Source organism: Aulonocara sp. 'chitande type north' Nkhata Bay, linkage group LG7 (assembly GCF_057382095.1).
Source record: "Aulonocara sp. 'chitande type north' Nkhata Bay isolate Kocher_YH1m ecotype deep benthic linkage group LG7, A_spYH_male_GT1.1, whole genome shotgun sequence".
Taxonomy (NCBI): domain Eukaryota; kingdom Metazoa; phylum Chordata; class Actinopteri; order Cichliformes; family Cichlidae; genus Aulonocara; species Aulonocara sp. 'chitande type north' Nkhata Bay.
The window spans coordinates 48,904,301-48,924,852 of record NC_141350.1 but is presented as its reverse complement, the minus strand read 5'-3'; the positions used below and the strand labels follow the sequence as shown (position 1 = coordinate 48,924,852).

The following is a 20,552-nucleotide window of genomic DNA, read 5'->3' as shown; positions in this document are numbered from 1 at the left end:
GTCCAGCGACAGAGTAAAGGAAAAAATAAGTGAGATCACGGAGGGAATAAACAGGACATCACCTTGTTCAGGAGAACGACCCATAAATCCAATTTGTTTTTCAATGCCAACTGTATATAAAAATGTTCAATCTCTTATATGGTTTATCACCTGAATCTGTATTACCTAACATACTGTCCCACAGCTTAGCAGTGTTGGCTCACTCTTAAAAAAAACAGAAAAGAAAAGCTTTTTAAACCCACTGCATGCTACCAGACTGCAGACAGACAGAATTAGCAACCAGCTGATGGGCAGAGAGCAGCATGAAGTTGCCAAATCCCGATATTTCACACAGGAATTGGTGCATCTTAAAACTGGAAGTTTAAAAAAAATGGCAGACTGACTCTCCATAAAGGCTCATGTTGCTCTGAAGCTATTCAATGATTAAAACAAACAATTTTGTATGAATAAGTTCACTATAAAAACGGCAATGATATAATATGTGAGTACTAGATAGAATGCATCATAGAGACTCCAACCCACTCAAGTAACCCAACTTCAGTATTTCAGAGCTAAATAACACGATCACTGTGTTTTCATTTTAAAACTGAGCAGACAAACCAAACCCTGTTTAAATGCATGCTTTAGGAAAGACGCTGTGATCAAAACCAGTCATTCAAATGTCTGACTCCTCAGAGGTAAAAACATTTAAAAAAAAAAAAGTAATCCTCCACCATTTGATGCTATGCTCCACATTCACTGTGAGCAGGCCTCTTATTTCCACACTGTAAGCTTAATGGTATTCCACCTATCATTTAGGTCCAACAGTTGCTCAGACGTCAGCTCCTCAGTATGCTCAGACGGGTGTGGTGACAGTGTGGCTGTTTGATGTGGAAACTCAAGTCCCGTCCTTTTCCAGAGCAGGAGAACTATGTGACAAGCGGGATTAGCTCATAATGAGTTCCCCGGGGAACCGAGGGAGGAAGTTTTGTTCAATACACTTATAACGATCTAATCTATACTCATCTATCATCGGCTTTCCTATCCGTTGCAATAAGCTTTTCCTCTCTTCTCTCTCCTGTCACTGCTGCACCGTAACACATGGTGTGTTCCAGCTGAAAAATCAGCATTTAAAAAAAAAAACGTTTTTGAGAGACAGCTTAACACTCAGTCTCTCCGGCTGAAGCTGAAAACACTCGGATGTCTGGTTGGTTATATCATCAAGAAACTAATCTTACTGCCATGGGAAAACCCGGGATTCTGTGCGACTTCCATTTACAGTATTTTTATTTAAAAGACATCAGGATTAGAAAATACAGCCGTCTTATTTTTTTTCCCTTTGATTGTTTCACAGCACTGAAGAGAAGAAATAAATCCAAACACGGCTCTGTGAGTGACTTAAATGAGTTTGGACTTCACATGTGCATTAGTGCAGCGGTCCCCAACCTTTTTTGCGCCACGGACTGGTTCATGCCCGACAATATTTTCACGGACCGGCCTTTAAGGTGTCGCGGATAAATACAACAAAATAAAACTAGTACCGGTACCGAAAAAAAGAAGATTTATTCATAACACACGTGAAAAGACCCAGGAAAACCGAGTTAACGATAAAAACGATAACAAAATAACACTGAAAACCGATAAAAACCCTGAAAACCATACATTTCACACCTGAGCCTCAACTCTCGCGGCCCGGTACCAAACGACTCACGGACCGGTACCGGTCCGAGGCCCGGGGGTTGGGGGCCGCTGCATTAGTGTATCTTCAAGGTTGTATCTTCAATAACTGCAGCACGGGATGAAGCAGAGCGAAACATGCTTTATTAAAAACACACAAACTCGAAGGATTCTGACGTAGTAGACAAAACTGGAATTCATGCTTCAGGACCAGCCCCATATTTGTCTGGTATCTGTTATAATTTAATTTAATTCAGTTTTATTTATGTAGCACCAAATCCCAACAACAGTTGCCTCAAAGCACTTTATACTGTAAGGTAAACACCTACAATAATACAGAGTTTAACAATGTAAGACTGTTAAACTTTCCCCCCCTTGAAAACCCTGAAAGCTGTCTTCTGAACTGAGTGGTTTCTGTCATAGAACAAAATGACTGAGTGTGCATCAGAAGTGAGCGGAAACTATTCTAATGATCGTCTAACCACGTCTTTATTAATACATACTGACGTGTCAACTTGTCATTAAGAATACAGAGGTTGTCAAATCTTAATGGGGGAAAAAGTTAAAATCCACTGAACAAGTTAGTAAACAGCTACTGGTAGCTTTCTAAGAGGGAAGCCAAGATACCATATAAATAGGTCCTGATGTCACCACCGGAGGGTATGTACATGCTGTCTACCAGGAGTGACTGCAAACCAATATCCTGATGGCAACTTCTATGGGTCACATGATGACATGATGATCTTTTGGGGTAGAATCATGAGCCACACTGCATCACAGTTTTTCCCCTTCATTTGAAAATAACAGAGTTGAACTCAAGTGATTCAATAATTGGTAGTGTGTATGATTACTGGTACACAAAGAATGTTGCTTTAACTCAAGGCTAAAGGTCCAAGTCAAAAATCTTTTATATGATTTTTATTAAGTTCTGACCTGAAGGGTTTTTGCCAACCTTTGTTACCATGGCAACATATTAAAAAAGAAGTAAGCCCAAGAGACAAAAAGATAGATGAACGTGTCATTTTAATTGTGCTACAACGCATGCACAGCTGTAGAACGGGTCACTTAATCTAGCAAAAAAAGCAGCTAGTTGGTGAGCAGTCACAGATCAACTGAGCTAAAACAGGACAGCAGGTCCTGGAGCTTGAGTCAAAAGTAGGACTCAAACAAATGCAAATATTGCTCTGTAATGGCAGGATGTGTCAATTGGAAAAAAGTAATTCGTTTTAAGGTGTGCTTTAAATTTAATTTTACTTGAGGATTATGTCTTTTAGTTTGTTCTGTGTCGGGCAAATCTTCCATTTGATTGGAGCTATAGCAGCCTGTCAGTTATTAATGGATGGGATCAGCACTCATTAATTTGCTCTGGCTATAGGAGCTGGCATTTAAGCCCAAACACTAACACACCTTTGCTGTTACCTGATCCTGTTGTGCAGGCTACGTTTACTGGAGAAGTGTCTCCTCTGCAGGGACATATGTATGCATATGCAAACACTTAGACCGCATGTATAAGGCGGGTGTGCGTGTGCATATGCAAACACCTATTGCACATAGCTTGTAGCAAGAATCTGACAATCGCATGTTACAACAGGACAATCAAAACAGCGGCCAGATCAAAGTCACGAAGACTGTCTCTAGGAAACTGATTATTAGACCGTTTATGTGGGCTTGAAAACACACACACACACACACACACACACACACACACACACACACACCATATATCCTCATTATTAGTGTTTAAGTTGTTCACAGGCGCCTTCTGACCTCTAGTCTTCTCGGGGCTCCCTTCATACTGCTGATGTAGATTATAGAGGCGTGTTTGTGTGTATTGCTGACTGGTTAGTCCACACCCTTGGTCATGCTGTTGAGCCTTTTAACAAGCCTGAGATAAAGCCCTGGGCATACCCTCAGACAGGGTGTGGATGGCTTAAACTGTTTGCGATTGTTTTGTTTGTTAATGAGACGCCAGGTGTGTTCAAACTACACTAGAAATATGGAAGTGAAACAAAAGCTGAATTTCAGAATCCAGCCCTCCACCCTCACCAGAAAAATGCACGCACTGTGTAGGAGTTAAAAATAATGTCACCAAATATCCAGCATAGATGCTGGGAGGCTGACGCCTCTTTGCCTGCGAGGAGGTCCTCTGTTTAACCAGCTCCGACTGTTGGGCTGTTGCTCCTTTTGTACTACATCACTTGATCTGGGGCTTGGCTAAGATCTCACTGGCTAGATTTTCTAATGCCTGGAAAAACAGAACAAAAAAAGGGGGTGCAGAGGTCTCCAATTACCCCACTTGAATTTCAATATGAGGAAATGTTCTCCAGTGATGCCAAAAAATTACTTGTCTCCCTGAGGGCTGGACGATATGTTCTCAAATCAGATGCGGGGAGGTTTGAAGTGTCATTACACGAATCCTTTTGTTCCGTATAGAGTTCACTTCTATCTCCTCTCACTCATGCAACCAAACCTCACTCTCCTTCTGCTGATCTGACAACAAATAGAACTTCATCTCACAGCTGCATGTGGTGCAGCAGATGATAGAATTTGTTAATGTAAAATCACATTAAGAAGATACAAACAACAAAGGAAATATCATAAAGAATCTTACTATAACGACTGTAGTGTACGTATGACTGTCTCTGCCCCATCTCCTCCTTATTGGGTGGGCCTATCTGAATGAAACTTTGTCACACATACAGCAATTTTTAATTCTCCGTCTTTTTAAAATGGATTTCTTATAAATCCCAATTGTTTTGATTCTCATGTTCATCATCCCTCTGTGAATGCCATGTTATTCTATGTGGTCCGAAATGCGTGTCTGCGGTGGACGTTTGTTCAACTCACCGCTAAATGTGGGATGAAGAATTAGAAAAATTGCCGCTAGCAAAAGAAGTGGAGTCTGCCTCTGTGAGTTAATGCCTACTGCGATCATTGAAGGGAATGCACACTAACCCTCACAGCCTTATTCAGTTATTTGACTTAGTGTTGCCATGTGATTCGTTGATTTAAATACTTGCGTTAAGGAGCAGTTGAACAGGTGTACCTAACCAAGCAGTGATGCTATTTTGTGGATGTGTATTTTTGGACAGTGTTCAGACTAGTTCCTACACCTGACCTTGTTTTTCCTCTCTCGTTCAGACCCTGTATTAAAACCAAGCTTCCTCTCTGCTGGTTTCTTTTTTACCTGTTGTGCCATGAGTTGACAGTCAACCTGAGCCACAGTCTCCCCCACTTCCCCTCACCTCCCTCACCTCGCTTGCTTCCCCTTTCAGTATTTCATTTGTCATTAACCACTTCTGTATCGCCGTGCGTCTGCTGCGGCTTCCCTTAATGGTTTCCATGGAGACCGAGAGACCGTGTCTAAGTGAGCAAGACCAGCTGATGAGAAGTGAACCTGGGGTCACAAAATTTTACTGGAACTGATGGTGTCCTGGCTGTTTTTGCACCACTAACCAAACAGAGCTGTGGTTTCAAGAGTCTAGACTGAGTCTGGCCAAAAACAGGAAACTCTGATTCAGTGCATGTACTGAACTGAGCAAGCACGATACAGAGACGCAGCCGGGCACTTTCTTTTATTCGAAAAGCGTGAAAGGGGTTGATAATTTTGGCTAGTGACCTAAAAGAAAACAGATACAAACCTCTCGTAGACAAGTGTAGATGGGACACACCAGCACCCTGAACGGCTCGCCGGAGCTCCTCATGGTACCAAACACTTCGCACAAGAAGGTGATGAAACCCAACCACCGCTCCACATCTGACTGCTGGAGCTCCTCGCGACAGGAAAAATCCCTCTGAGTGGAAAAAGGATGCTTGGTTAGTTTAGAAAACACACTGAAACATTCCCGGTTATCCAGCTTCAGTAGCTGTGTAGTACAAGTAGGCAGTGGGTAGGTAGGTGTTAAATTCATAAGTGAAGATGGTTAACCATCTTCCTGGCAGAACCATTAATCATTATTAACAACTTTTCCATCTCTCTAATGGGATTTTTTGGTAGGTGGCACATATATTAACCTTGTTCCTCAACGTACTTGAAGCCAAAAAGCAGCTTGAAAATGCATTAAAAAAATTCCCAAATTTCTTTTAACTGCCAGAAGTGGATGCGAGTGTGTTAATTTAGTTTGAAAGTGAAGTGTGGTGAACTGTGTGGTGCTGTTAAAGTGCCGGGGTTAATATGTGTTAATGCTTAATGTGCACTTGTAAAGATGTTATTCAGCAGATTAAAGTGAAACTTTATCAACAATCAGAGCCGCTCGCTCTGCTGCCTGTTGGGCTGCTGAACGGCTACACTAAAAGTCTGCCTGTGCACAAACAACGGAGACGTAAAGAGGTTTGGCAGGAAGCTCCGCCCATTTAAAAACAAGCGCAACACGCGCTCAAAATTAAACTAAAATGATTCAGCAAATTATCATATCATATTATAATATCAAAAGGTGTCAACAGTAATAGACAAAAAGGGGCCCCTGGGACTTCTGAGCTGTGTTAAATATTTCATTATGAGAAAGTCTGACTATGTTCAAGCAAAGCCACAGCAGACGCACAGTAATTCCACCTCATACTGAGATCCAGGGGCCTGAAAGCAGCATCATTAATTAAAGCTTTCATGAGCCCACTTATGACATTTAAAATGTTTTAAAGCAAAAAAAAAAAAAAAAAGTCAAAATGTCAAAGACAAGGGGGAAGGGGGGGCATGCTGGCTGGCTAGCTAGGAAGTGGATTTTAAAGTGAGGAATAAAAGAAAAGAAGGGACCTGACAGCTGAGATGAAGAGGGGGTGAATAAAAAAAAAAGGGGGGGGGGGTGTAAAAGGATCAAGGCAAGATTCACTGCTGCTGGATTTGGGATAAAAACAAGTTTAGCATCTAAAGGAAGAGGTGGAAAAACACTAAAGCTCAAGGGAGGAGGAAAAAGAAGAGCGTAGGAGTACAGGGGGGGGCATAGAAGCGGATGGGTTAACATTTAGTCCTTGCCGGCATCAAGGATGTGTTGTATGTCTACTTCTAGTTTGTCTGCTGCTCTCAGGAGTTTGCGAAGGGCGAAAGGAAAAGTTTGGCGGGTGAGAGATGCACTTGGGAACTATGCAGGATTAAGTAGTGAGGCAGTGGCCTGTGTCATTCTAGGTGAGGGGAGGGTGATAAGATGGGGCAGCTCTGGAATACAGAGCTCATGAGGGATGAGGAGGAGTGAAGTATGCAACGGCGAAGGGGATGTTTTCACGGAGGGTGCGAGACTGGAACGGTGCAGTTAAGTGAAGACACGGAGAGGAAAAAGGGGGAACGGGTTTCTTTCTTCCCCCCTGGGTGTTTAGATTAGCTGCTGTGCCCACTGACATTTACGGCGTCTCACACACAAACACACACAGTGGGCTTCCACCTGAACGTTCTCAAAAAAGCAAAGCTTGAAAGTAGCTGCTGAAATGACAGATTATTATGTTAAAACAGGGGTAGGCAACTCCAGGCCTCGAGTGCCGGTGTCCTGGAGGTTTTAGATGTGTCCATGATCCATCACAGCTGATTTAAAGGGCTGAACGACTCCTCAGCATTTCTTGAAGTTCTCCAGAGACCTGGTAATGAACTAATCATTTGATTCAGGTGTGTTAACCCAGGGTGCGATCTAAAACCTGCAGGACACCGACACTCGAGGCCTGGAGTTGCCTACCTCTGTGTTAAAACATAGAGTATAAAATATGATGTTTAATGCTCATTTAAACTTCTTGTTTACAATAACTCATGCATTTCAAGGCATAAAATGGCAGGTACAGTCAGGGGGATTCAAACATTAAAGCAATAGACTGGACAAAAGATTTTCTGGGTCATTATTGCTTCATCTGAAAATGCTGTTTTGGTTAATCAATTAAAAGTGTTTAGTCTATTCCCAAAATATATAAAAAATGATTCAGACTAGAGGTTTTGTTGCTCTACAAACAATTAAATATGAAACTGTTTTCTGCTTAATTTTTAATGATTAACTGCAAAAATGGTTTAGCTGGAAGCTCAACAGTGTGACATGGATTTAAAATATCTAAATTCAGATTTACCAGATTTATCATTTTGACCAGTTTATCATAGTTACTCATGTTCTCACAAACAGATTGGATACAATTGCCAATGCCACCCCATTCACTTGCAGACTTACTGACTGACTCCATCTGCCTTTTTTGATGCAACAACGTTGTTTTAAAAACACTAACTAACTGCAAGTGGTCACAGACCTCATCCCCATCTTCAAAGCAGCTATTTCAAAAGGCAACAGGCTCTCAAGTTCATTGCACATGGCTGCAAACACTGTTGTTTTTTTAAGAACAGTTTAGCACACAACGTTTTTTCAGTAAAAGTTACTATTTAAAAAAATCCCCCCCCCCCCCCAAAAAAAATAAATAAATAAATAAATAAATTACACCTGCTTCAGTATTTAGAGAAAACATTAAGGAGCCAGGATAAGCTTTGGACGCCGTTGTTGTCATCTCACCTGCAGCATGTTGAGCAGCAGCGATCTAAACTTGGTCCCCTCCACCATGAACAGCGCCATCTTGTCGCAGAGCCTCGCAGCTGTTGCCGCGAAGCTCCTGTCCGACACGGCCTTGGAGTAGATCGCGCCGACCACCTGAGCGAGGGTTTCCTCCGAACGCGCTGAGGACTGCGCCTCCTCCATGAAGGACGCCAGCTGTTGCTCTACTCCACTGCTGTTGCTCCTCATGCTGTTGAGAAGCGCCACTAGTCGGTCCATATTCCGTGATCCGGGGCCCGACTGCTGCACGCATGCTTCCTCCTGAGGGGAAAGATAATGCATGTAAGTGGTTGGTGAGGATAATGATATTAGATTCAGAGCACAGTAGATTTCAACACAAATCAGATGTTCCTACAGAGAAATAAATGTCAGCTAATCTGACACATGAGTTGCGATGTTGAGTTAATGAGAATGTTTAGGAAGTTTATACGTCATGTTTCTTTCCTTAGGGAACAGTTGCTCTAGTTAAAGTCCTGAATATGTGGACAGACATATTAAAGCTCATTTGTAGCTTAAATAGCAAATGCTTCAAAAATGGTACAGTTTCACAGTGATGCATTACTCTGACTAGTAATGATCTCTCATGTGAAATTAAACACCATTGAACTTTTCTGTTTTGGGTTTTTTCTGTTTTACTAAGTTCTCTCACAGCGGAGAAAAAGTCCTGGCTTCAGTGCCAGTCATTGTTACATTTCTCGTTGAAACACATCCCAATAACCTCTGACAGTTCCATGTTTGGGTACAGACACTTCTTGTACTGGGTTGACTGACTTGGTCAGTGGAAAAAGGGTCAGCAGTTAAGTTCAGTGACGTACACGGGCCACAGCTTTCAACATTTTCTTCTTTATAAGCTGTCATATGATGATTTTTTTTTTTTTTTTTTGCTGAAACATTCCTCTTCTATCATGCAATGTCCTTGACACTCCCACAGAAATTGTCACAGAAACTCTAATTTACATTCATAACCACTCAAGATTTTTCACATAGAGCACTATCTGGGGTGTCATTTTAAGTGGATAGCCACCCTGGCTCCGATTATTGCTATGTTGGCTCAGTAGACATAGAGTGAGCCAAGGCAGGTATGACTGATACTGTATTTCCAGTTTTCCTATATCCTTTTCCAATAACGTTCTGGTTCAAAGGCAAGTTTACAACTATGTTTATAATTAAGCTGATTAGAAAAAGAGAGATAAATCACAGGTATATCCATTTTTCTTACATTGAGCCTTTGTACCTATTAACTGTATTATTAACTGTATTGTTACACATTGTTTTCCATTGTTAACTGTCAATGCCACTGGGAAAAAAAGTGTAGGAGTATGAGTGAAAGGAGGGAAAAGAACAAAGCAGGCAGTGGGTTCGTTATCATTTAAAAGGTGGTGACTCATGGCACAATTATAATGTGTTTCCCTTGCTCAGCTACCATTCTAACAAAGCAGGGAAAGGGTTGCAGAGATGCACCTCCTAAACTGGTGACCAGAAATAGGACGGGCCCACCTGCCCCATCCCTCTCGCCACAGAGGAATCCTGGTAGAAACTGATGCGAGGAGGCCAGCATGAGCAGCAAGGTGGCCGTTTCATTTCACTCGATTTCAGGTGGCTCGAGTATTGGGGGGGGGGGAAAAAAAGTAAAAAATTGAGTCTGATCTAGCGGGAGGCCCTGCTGCTGCTCGTATTAGATGAATAAATTCACCTTCCACCTGTTCCCTGCTCATCTCGCCGTGTGCACGCAGAGTTGTAGCAAAATATATGTGATTTAAAATCGTCTGCAATCAGACTACTGCCAAGCAACAGATTGTGTAGCCCTGCTGAAAGCGCGTGACTTGTAACCCAGTCAAGGTTTTGCAAAATGTTGCGAATACACCAGGTTTTGTCACCAGTTAGGAAAAAACGTTATTGCAAACAACGATGATGCAAACATTAGATGTATTTCTCGGTGCATCCCATCAACCAAAAGTTCCCTTCTAGACTGGTTTCACTGATTCACTGGCATCACAGAGGGTATATTTACTAATTCCTGCCTTGCTGCATCTTGGGAAGTCCCGTGTTGTCAAATCAATGGTCTCCTGGTGGTAATGAATTAGCTGTAAGGAGAAAAAAAAGGGGGGGGGGGGGGGGTAGGGGGGCAGCTACAGTTGGCCAACTCATCAGTTTGGGGCACAGTGGAAAACATCAAAAACTGTTAAGCTAATGCTGGTTTAGTTCCTTCACCTCCTTAGTGAGAACATGTGCTCCCCTCCCTGCCAGTCTGGGTGTGTGTTTCAACCTGAATGCTGTAAAAATGAACAAACAAGCAAGGCAGGGAGGAAAGTGTTTCTCCATGTGTGTACATAATGACAGTGCACCCATGTTTTTGAACTTAATTAAGGTAATCATGAGAGCAAATGGTGTCGTGTGACTGTGTTTGTGTGTGTATATACACATCGGTTCTTGTTGCTTTAATACTGACTGACAGTCACTAAGCAGCTTTTCAGTACCTTGTCCTTTAGTCTCCTCCTCAGCCTCTCCTTTGACGACTGCAGAAGGCAGATTTTGGGCTGCTCCGACTGGCCCTCGCTTGCCTTTCCACTTTGCGGTGTGTTGGGAAATTCCTTGTAAGCCGTCAGATCGGCGAAAGCGGTCGTGTTTGCCGTCGAGTCAGATTTGGGTGACTCACTGAGACTCTTGCTGCTGCAGTCTAGAAGAGGTCTCATGTGCTCGTCACCCAGTTTTACATTCTCAGTCTCTTTGTCTTTGGTTGTTCTTGGGGGTACTCCTTTATCACCGGTAGTGTTTGTCTGTCCATGCCCCTGACCTTTCTGATTGTTGTGCCAACGCCGGTTCTGGCTGTATCCGTGATGTAAGGGCCCTCCTTGGCGCTGCCCATGTCCCCCTTGATACTGGCGTGGGGGTCGACCGGCACAAGTGTTTCTGTTATCTCCCTGTTCTGCTGAACTCTGCTGTTGCTGGTTTGGGGACTGCTGCTGGTTTTGATCCCTCTGCTGCTGTGGTGACTGAGGCTGGTTCTTCCCTCCTCCGCCACCTCCGCCGCCGTGAGGCCGCTGCTGTTTCCTGAAATGAGGGCAAGTTTTAGGTGCAGTGTAATGAAATGGCAGCCGCCTTATATCTTAAACGGCTCTGTGACACTGTGACGCACCTTCTCACAAAGATCAAACATTATTCTTGTGAGAACCTCTACACAAAAGCACTAACCCACCACTACTGAACTACATCTAGAAAATCAAAAGCCCAGTGCCTGCTTACATGTGGACGCACAGTGTGTCTGTGTTTTCCTGTCCTGCATTGCTGTGTCCTTTTGCTGCACTGGCTCTGGGCTTGACAAGCCGCTGACATATGGTCCAAGGGATTACCGGTAGTCACCCTGGCACTGAGAAGGCAACCTATTATTTGCCTCAGCCAGTGAACTAGCTCAAAGGGTAGCAGCAGCTAGCAAGCATTTGTTTAGATATACCTAACTGTATCCATGTAGGCAATTTAATGTTAATTTTTGACTGATGTGATCTGTAAATGAAGGAAATGAAATCAGTATGTTTAGCATATTGGTGTAGGTGGTTACAAACTTTACTTGCAAATGAACAGTAGCTAGTTGCCAAATATTATAAATTAGCATCTATACGGTTGTTTAACTATTGTACATGAACCCAGTAAAACGTATACAATGAAACGTCATGGTGGAGGGGTGGGGCGGCTGTAGCTCAGGAGGTACAGCGGGTCATCTACTAATCAGAAAGTCGGTGGTTTGATCCCTGGCTGCTCCCGTCTGCACGTCAAATATCCTTTGGCAACAGACTAAAACCAAGCTGCACTCAGATGTATCCTTTGGAGTATGAATGTTAGATAGAAAGCACTAGCGTTTAAAAAAACAAAACAAAAAAAGGATAAAAATTATGCTCGTGTGAATGAGGCAAGTTGTATAAAGCACTAAGAGTGTTCAGTTACAGTATAAAAGTGCTGCATAAGGACAATTTAAATAATAGCTTAAATCTGGAATGTCAAACTCATTTTGCGTACATGGTGGGTCACACCACTCACCTGTCTGTCCATGTATAGACGATTAACTACACATTGAATCGCTCAGATATTTCATGATATTATTTATTTCTATTTAGTTTTTCTACACTTCTGTAGTTGAAAGAAATCTATCAGCGTGACTCTTTGGGCTTAAAATGTAGTTAATAAATGTGCAAAGTTACAGAACAGAAAGTTTTTGTTAATTCACAGAAAATGTCCTTTTTTAACTTTGAAACCATTGTTTTTTAAAAAAAAAAAGCAATAAACCCCAGAAATATTTCTCTCACTGAATTTTTTTTAATCTATTACTTAAATACTTAAGTCGTATAAATGGCTGTGGAGGAGGTCTGTCAGCAGCAAACTCTGTAAAACCTACGAAGTTAAATGTCTAAAATTGACACCGTCCTTCTAATTTTTCAGAACCATCCAGTGGGCCAGATTGGAGTCTCTGTTGGGCCAATTCTGGCCCCCGGGCCGTGTTTGACACCCCTGACTTAAATGGTTCAATTAACTGGTAGTGGCACGCTGATAGGCATAGCCTGTTAAGTTACTAAATAAATTACAAAGCACAACAGACTTTATGTTGGATTTAAGGCTTAGTTGTCCAACATTTGCTGGATCAAGGTTGTCCTGTGAGGATCGGCTTTCTCTGTTTTAAAGCAATGTAAACTGAAATATTCATGGTTTGGGGAGAGAGTTTTGCGCATGATATTTAAGGAATTTTTTTCTACAAATAATTGATTCCATCAGTAATAAAAAAAACAATTAGCTTTTTTTCCTGTCTGGCAGCTCTCTCGGTAAAGGAGTGTTTGTGTGAACGTATTTATCGTTTTTGTGCGTGTGTTCATGTGGTTTATGTCTCGCCCGGCCTCCCTCCTCCACTCTCTGGGAGGTTGGAAGACAGTTCATCTTGTGAGTCACCTCTGCCAAAGAGCCTACCTTCATCACTTCATAAATATTCCGTCTCAGCCTGATCTGCGTTGGCCTGACGTGTTTGTAATCGCACTGCTAATTGAAGCGGTTCCCTCTGTAAAGAACGACAGCGCCTCTTTCACAGGAATGATTTTCTTTTGCATCAAAAAATTACCCTGTAACTTTTCCTGTATTTAAAAAAAATATATTTATTTTTTTAACCAGTGCTTTATTTTAATCACTAAATTATCTGGCTTATGGTCATTGTGAGCGACCAATTTAACAGTCCCCGCTTTGGTGTCCAAGTTATTTTTTACATTTTTGATTAGGCTGAGCTGTAAACAGATGGTCCTGCAGTTCTATTTTTGAGAGAGTTTACACCTGAGGGGTATTTACTGTAGGTTTAAGACTAAAGAATCAGATGCCTTACGGATTAGGACTTCAGTGCTAATGATGATGTTTAATTTGCTAAGCTGCTCACTGCAAGACAAGAGAGCTGAGGAATATGACACGTCTGTCTTTGACACACACACACACACACACACACACACACACACACACACACACACACACACACACACACACACACACACACACACACACACTCTGATTTGATTCATTAGATATTTACAGTAGCTGTTAGTTCAGGCTCAACACTAATCCATTCTGATCTACTGGTGTTGGTGATGAGGGGTGAAAGTGAGAATGAAATAAAATGTAAATCATATTTAATGACTGTGAGCTCTGCGGTAGAGAGAGCGTTGCTCAGATTGACTGCCCATCAGTCATATTAATGCCAAAGAGATGTTTGCATTAGGGATGGGGCCACTGATGAAATTTCATCTCGCACTGTCTTGTTACTTGGAAACAGACCTGACTCTGGCGTGACCGAGCTTCTAATGAAATGAGAAATTACTTCTTTTTTTTGTCTGAGGATGATGAGTTTGGTAATATGAAGGTATTAACCGGTTTAAATTAGTGTTTGATGTTGCCTGGCGGGCTCCACCTCCTCATTATATGGAGCCATTTGTGTGTTTGATTGAAGGGGGGGGGGGGGGGGGGGTGAGTACCACACCATTATCTGACCTCTGGGTGTCTTGAGTAGAATCAATCAAATGCACTTTCCACCGTTTTGTACTCAGGTCTCGTTCTGAGCATCTTTCTTATGTTGTCACTAACCTGGCGCAGACTTGACGCTTTCCCCCTGGGCCAGTAGGCAGAAGTACGGTTAACTGGTCTCGGGTGAACTGATCAAATGCTCTACAGACAAGAGAGATGGGGATGCCACAGTGCAGGTGATTGGAAGGATGGATGAAGAGTTGAGTACAGTGGCAGCAGTTTGTAGAAAACAGCAGGGGGGATTTAATGGAGAGCGTAAAAGGAGAAAACGGAAGGTTTTAAGAGAAGGAAAAGCAAAGCGGCAAAGAGGGAAACAAACAAAAACTACAGGTTGATAATGGTCATAAAATCAACAGGCACAAAACTACAGAAAGAATGCTAAGGTAACTAAAAAGGTGAAATTAATGGCCAGACATGATCATTGGAGGAGGCAGGATGCTGATGATCAATCACGACTGTTGCCGTGCACGGTTATGTGGATGGAGAATTCATGGAACCACCGGCTGACCCAGACTGGACAATTGATCGGCCCAGGGGAAAGACGCCCGGAGGCCAGACGAGTCAATAACGGGGCCAAAGCTTCATAAAGAACACAACACGCTGGCCTAATGGACTGTGGGGAGATGGGTTTCGACTGCTTGACTGAATATTTGCATTGCTAAGTCTTGAGATTTAAAAGTCCAAAGCATATTGAGCGTGTGTGCATACATGCATGCAGAGCTTTTATTGATTACACTCAGTAAAGCAGGCGTTTCATGGTGGGTGCAGAAGAAGCAGCAGACCTCTTTCAGATGTCTGTCACACACCATTTTCTGTATAATGCATTCTATGTTGATGATTTTTAAAAAAAATAATTTTGCAGTTTCCATCACTCTAAATTTGAGAATCACTCACATTAAATAATTTTGACTATTTAGTTAACAAAACAAAAGGAAAACCCTCAAAATATTGGCTATGGTTAATAGGAGGGTTATCAATTATTCAGTATGACTCATTTACCTGATGTTGGCTTAAAATGACATGTCATATACACTCACAGGTCACTTTATTATTTAAAACTTGCTAGTATTGGGTGTAACCCCTTTTGCATTTTCCCTTAATTCTTTATGACACAGATTCAATAAGTTGCTGGAAACATTCCTCAGAGACTTTGGCTCATATTGGCATGACGGCATCACACAGTTGCTGGAGTCTGTGCATGCCATCTGAGTGCAGTGAACTCATTGTCATTTTCAGGAAACCAGTTTGAGATGATTTCATGTGATTGGCTGATTAGATATTTGCGTCGAGCGTGTGGCCGGTGAGTGTGTGCATACACGCGATAAAACAGGTGCTATAAATAATCGCAGTCGTTTTGTAATGACAGCTCTTCAAAGACATCGCCAAGTGCCACACAATGCATTTACTTCACAGGCTTAATGAGTCACTGAGCGGGGATAAGCCCTGATATGAAATCGTGAGTTCAGCAGGGCACATAAGGCTCGTACTAGAACTGAGATGTATAAAAACGGAACCAGGCCTACTTTCATCTTCATAAATCTAACAGAAAGTGTGCATTTCTGGTTTTCTCTTTTTGTATTTTTTTGTTGGTGCACAATTTCATGCCTCTGGCCCCAGATGTTTACTCATATTTGAGAGCATAAAAATCATAAAGATAGCGGAACTGTTAGTCATTGCGGTGACATTTAGTCCCACACAAACTGTTTTTAAATCGTTTCAACTCTCAGTTCAACAGCTCCAATGACACTTAACAGGTTTCAGCTATGATGTGTTGTAAATGGGATGTTTATCATCCTCGATTAGTGTTTGTTGTTTGTTTAGTCATGAGTACAGTTAAAGTGATGCTGTGGAGAAAGTGCACTTCTTCCAACAAAGACAAAATTAAGTCAATATGTGTAAAAAGCTTCTTGTTAATTAATAGAATGGGGTTTTTTTTAAAGAAAGACTTTAAGGTATGATGAAGAAAGGATCTGCTATGCTCTTTCTTTGCCCCCTTTTTCTGTTTTGAAGCAGAAAGCGGTAAGCAGCACATTCCAGTAAATCACAACTAATTTCAGCCCTGCTTGACGTGCCTACTAAAGTAGAAACACATGCACTACCTCCCCTTTCTTTTCCTTCCTGCCACAGCCAGCCTACACTTTTCCTTTACTCAATCTCTCAGTCCCACTCTGTTTCTCTTTCTTGAGCTTTGTTCAGCGCAGCCTGCATGCCTCGGACAAATAGTCAAATGATCAATAGTTATTTCCATATTTCAACATCTTCTGCTTTTAGCACGTTTGCTCATGTTTTTTTTCTCCTTCTCCTACCTCAGCTGTGTTGAGACATTAGACAAAATAAATCACTAAATACAACGTTTGCATTTACAGTGACTGCTGGTGTTTAGTTGCACAATTACAGGAAAAGATTAGCATGTTTTACAAAGAAACAAATGTGGTAAATGCATTTGATGAGCAGACATGTTAAGCTTTATAAAGACCTTTCACTTTGTTAACTGGCTTTGCTTACTAACCACATGTCGGTAGAAAGGCTTTTAGCTTTGTAATAGGTAGCTCTGTTGGCATGACCCAATCATATCACTTTTTTTTTCATTCTCCTGACCCTCTACATATAAAATCTGCACCTACTTTTAGCCATTCCACTTTAACTCTACTCCACACTCTTCTTCTCTCAACTCCCAGCTTTTCTTTTTCATTAATAATTGTATTGTTTAAAAAAAAAAATAATTTGCTTTCATGTTTGGCTTGTGAGAACAATCACGGCTTTTTCCTTTTTGCTCCCTGCTTTTCCAGCTCTACTGATCCCCATTTCATGTCCGCCCAGCTTTTTATCCTCTGCCTCATCCCTCATTTGACATGTTTCATCCTTAGCTTCATTTTGCTTTCTGTGTGATGCTTCTTTTTAGTGTAAAGCAGTTGTTTACTGAGGACCAGGGGGAAAATATGGAGTTAAACTACAGTGAATTAAGATGATTTATGAGGGGCGAAAGAAACCATAGTTTATCATTCATTTTTAATCAACTTCCGAAGAAGGTCAGGCCAAAAAAGATTTACAGACAGTTTAGTTCCCAGTAACACAACCGGGTCAGCAACCCTCGGTCACTAGGGGAAAGACCCCTGACAACGATAGGTCGTTAGGGAAAAATGTGTCTGGTTGGTGAGTAGTATGCAGAGGTTGCCAGCTGTCACTAGGTAAAATTGATAGCAAAGAGGCATAAGTGCTGCCCTCAAAAGCTCTTTGTGATTGCTTTGGTTATTAGCAGATTCCCGTAATCACCTGTAATCTGCATGGAAGATGTTGACTTGTCTGCAAACGCCCCCCACTTACTCAGCTAGTGGTAGGGAAACTGTGAAAAGGGGAGTGTACTTCTTTCCCTATCAACTAGATGTTTCCAGAGGGCTGCCTCTAGGCCTGTGTGACTGTGATGCCTTAGGGTGGTAGCTAGCATCACTGGCATCAGACCCATAGTAGCATGATAGGATCGATACTTTGTATGGAAAGTGAAAATCACAGTGGTTTAGTGGTCACAAAAATGTGTTCAGAATTGAAGGTAATTCATCTCATACAGTATGATACCCTGGTCTCCCTTACACAAGCTGCCTTTGCAGGTTAAAAATATCAGTATTGGTAATACTGGCCATGTATTGATAATGGTATTGGATCAATACCAAAATTTGATTGCACAGCACTAGTGGTAGCCTGGTGGCACCTTTGACAGCATGCACTCATCACTGAAAGAAATTTATGGTTTGAAAATGTGAATACACTTCCAGAGTCCACCATCAACAAGTCATTCAGCAGAAACCTGTTTGCCAAGTAATTCATTGTGGTTAAATGTAAATGAATGTAAATTTAACAGAAGGTTGTGACAAGGTTTTCTTGTCAAGATCCCTCTTCGCGTTTAATGTTATTCCTTTTCAGTTGGATTCAGGCGCAGATGGCTGAATGCAAATGTTGGCGGCAGATTCAAATTTATGAGACGAGAGTTGTGTAAATTCCTGACAATTGTGCATAAACCAGACACAGGCCAGCAGTTTCTCTATGTAAAACTTCCCCTAACATGTAAGCTGTAAGACTGCCTGGGAGCAGAGTGCACGAGAAAACAGGATGGTCTTGTGTTAATATTTCCCATTTAAAAACAAATAGACCAAAACCCAAGCAAACTGATGTTGGTCCATATTTTTGTTCTTTTCTTTCTGCCAAGCCTTCGCTGCTGCGGCCATCAAACATAAATACAAAAGCTCTGGACAAAAGTAATTATCCTCTGAGCTTAAAAACAAGGATAAAAGTGCTTTTTTTCCATTTGAATTAGAGACAATTTCCTCTTTTTAAACCACAAATACAATCACAATATTTTCTCTTCGCTGGTCGCTTAGCAACTGAAGAACAGTTTTCCAGTGACATCAGGGCAGAGAGTGAGAGAGAGAGATTTTTTTTTTTTTTCTTTTCTTCTTTTAAGGACCTGGTTTCAATGAAGTCAGACTTGGGTGAAATTGGATTTCATTGTATACAATTAAAGTAGATGTGCCAGTGTGAAACCTAGTTTGGACTTGAGATTACTTGAACATTGTAGGCACAAAAACGAGTGACTAAAAAGCTGGCACTTTTTTATTATAGAGACCTAATCAACTTGAAAATGGAGGAGAAACTTGTCTCCTCCGTGCATTTTCTTTATCCCCCATCTGCAGTGGAGTGTGGAACCTGCATTACTGTCTCAACTTTTCTTTGGATGGGGAGAGATGTCAGGGCTATGGGCCTGACTGCACTGACACCAACACAGAAAAATGTTTCCTCTTACTGAGGTAGGTGTGTGTGTGTGTGTAGGCTTACCGTCGGTCGTTCCTCCTGCGTCGGAAGAGCTTTTTGGTGTGTGCAATCTCAGCCTCGTTAGGAAGGGGTGGGAAGACCTGTAACAAGACAAATCACAGAGTAAGAGTAAGCATCGCTGCTTTCAAAACTAGCATAAAGAATATACACATGACTTCAACAATAATCCATTAAAACACACTTGAGTTGCTAGTATGTGCACAAATGTCTACAGCTACAGTTAGAACTGTCCTTGATGATGATTTTGATTTTAAGAGAGTGAAGAGTGTTGAACATCTTGTTCCTTTCCACAGGATGACTAAAGTACTGCTACAAGAATTCTCACAGTAATAGTTGACCAACAATTTTTATTCAGGCTTGTGTGACTGCTGGAACTTTTTCCACAGTACTTGTAAGTCATGGAGGAAGTCCCCCCCCACGTTTGTGCTTGTGATACTTCTGAAATGAGGAAGTATCGAAGTTCATAGAAACCTGTTTTCAGGATCTTTTTCAAACTGTCCTTCAAGGTACATACTCACTAGCACATGATAAGACACAAGCATATTTTTTTCACAAGACCAGCGCCCATTTTTAAAAATCTCAGTACCGCATCAGCTGTGCAAACAACTTCTGGTTTTAAAATTGAACAAAATTGGGGGAAAATGGACCGGGAGTGGAGCCTATATGTGCTGGAGGAAATACACTGAAAATTTCATTCATGAAATGAAGCTCGCAATTTTCTCTCAGCCTGATACTTGAAGTATTCACAGAGATGGTGATGTAGGAAGAAAATAAAGAAACAGGATTAGAAGAAAGAAAAAGACCACACTCATGCTGTGTGTGAAAAGCTAGGCTGTGAGTCTGTGCCACAAAAAGCATTTCAGGTAGGCAGCTCCGCACTGTAAAATGGCAGCTCTCTTACCCTTGGAAGGGCCATAGCCATGGGACTTAAAGGCCTCTTAGCATCTGTTGGTTCATCAGCAACCAATCTAAATTTAGGGTTGGGTTTTGTTTTAGCCACATGCTAAATAGGGACTATTTTAGAAACTAGAATATGCTACATTTCAAATGAAGTGTCACATTTTGGCATAAATATTTTTCTGTTAAAAGCTTTTCTATTTAGGTGTTACAAATAGGAGAACATCCATCGATCTTGTCACAGATGGCTAACACAGACAACCATTCACGCTCACATTTACACCTACAGCCAATCACCAGTTAACCTTGTTTGCATGTTTTTGGACTGTGGGAGGAAGCTGAAATACGCTGAGAGAACCCACACAGGCACAGGGAGAACATGCAAACTGCACTCAGAAAGGCACCAGTCCACCATTTGATTCAAACCCACTTACTGTGAGGCCACAATGCTTATCACTGTACAACTGTGCTGCCCCAAGAAGAAGAATAAAAAGAAAAAATATCCTAATATCCTGTTGGACATTAAGAGTATATAACATACACACTCTATTGGCGATATCTTCTATCCTGTCATTGCTGCTGTTGTTCCTTTGCCAACCACCAGCTCGCCCCAACCGGCTGTGGTGT

General features: G+C 41.7%; 1 protein-coding gene across 5 annotated transcripts in view; it reads right to left on the bottom strand.

Moving 5' to 3' along the window:
* The window catches only part of ctif (CBP80/20-dependent translation initiation factor), a 63,477-nt gene that overhangs the window by 6,088 nt on the left and 36,837 nt on the right, over positions 1-20,552 (bottom strand). For 4 of the 5 annotated variants that reach the window (XM_086300960.1, XM_086300964.1, XM_086300961.1 and 1 more), the window contains exons 8-12: positions 19,032-19,108; positions 14,265-14,345; positions 10,640-11,213; positions 8,124-8,423; positions 5,298-5,450 (exon numbers count right to left, since the gene is read on the bottom strand). In XM_086300960.1, coding sequence (XP_086157086.1) covers positions 5,298-5,450; positions 8,124-8,423; positions 10,640-11,213; positions 14,265-14,345; positions 19,032-19,108 — 1,185 coding nt within the window. The remainder of the gene's footprint in view (positions 1-5,297; positions 5,451-8,123; positions 8,424-10,639; positions 11,214-14,264; positions 14,346-19,031; positions 19,109-20,552) is intronic. The other variant, XM_086300965.1, reaches the window with a different exon arrangement.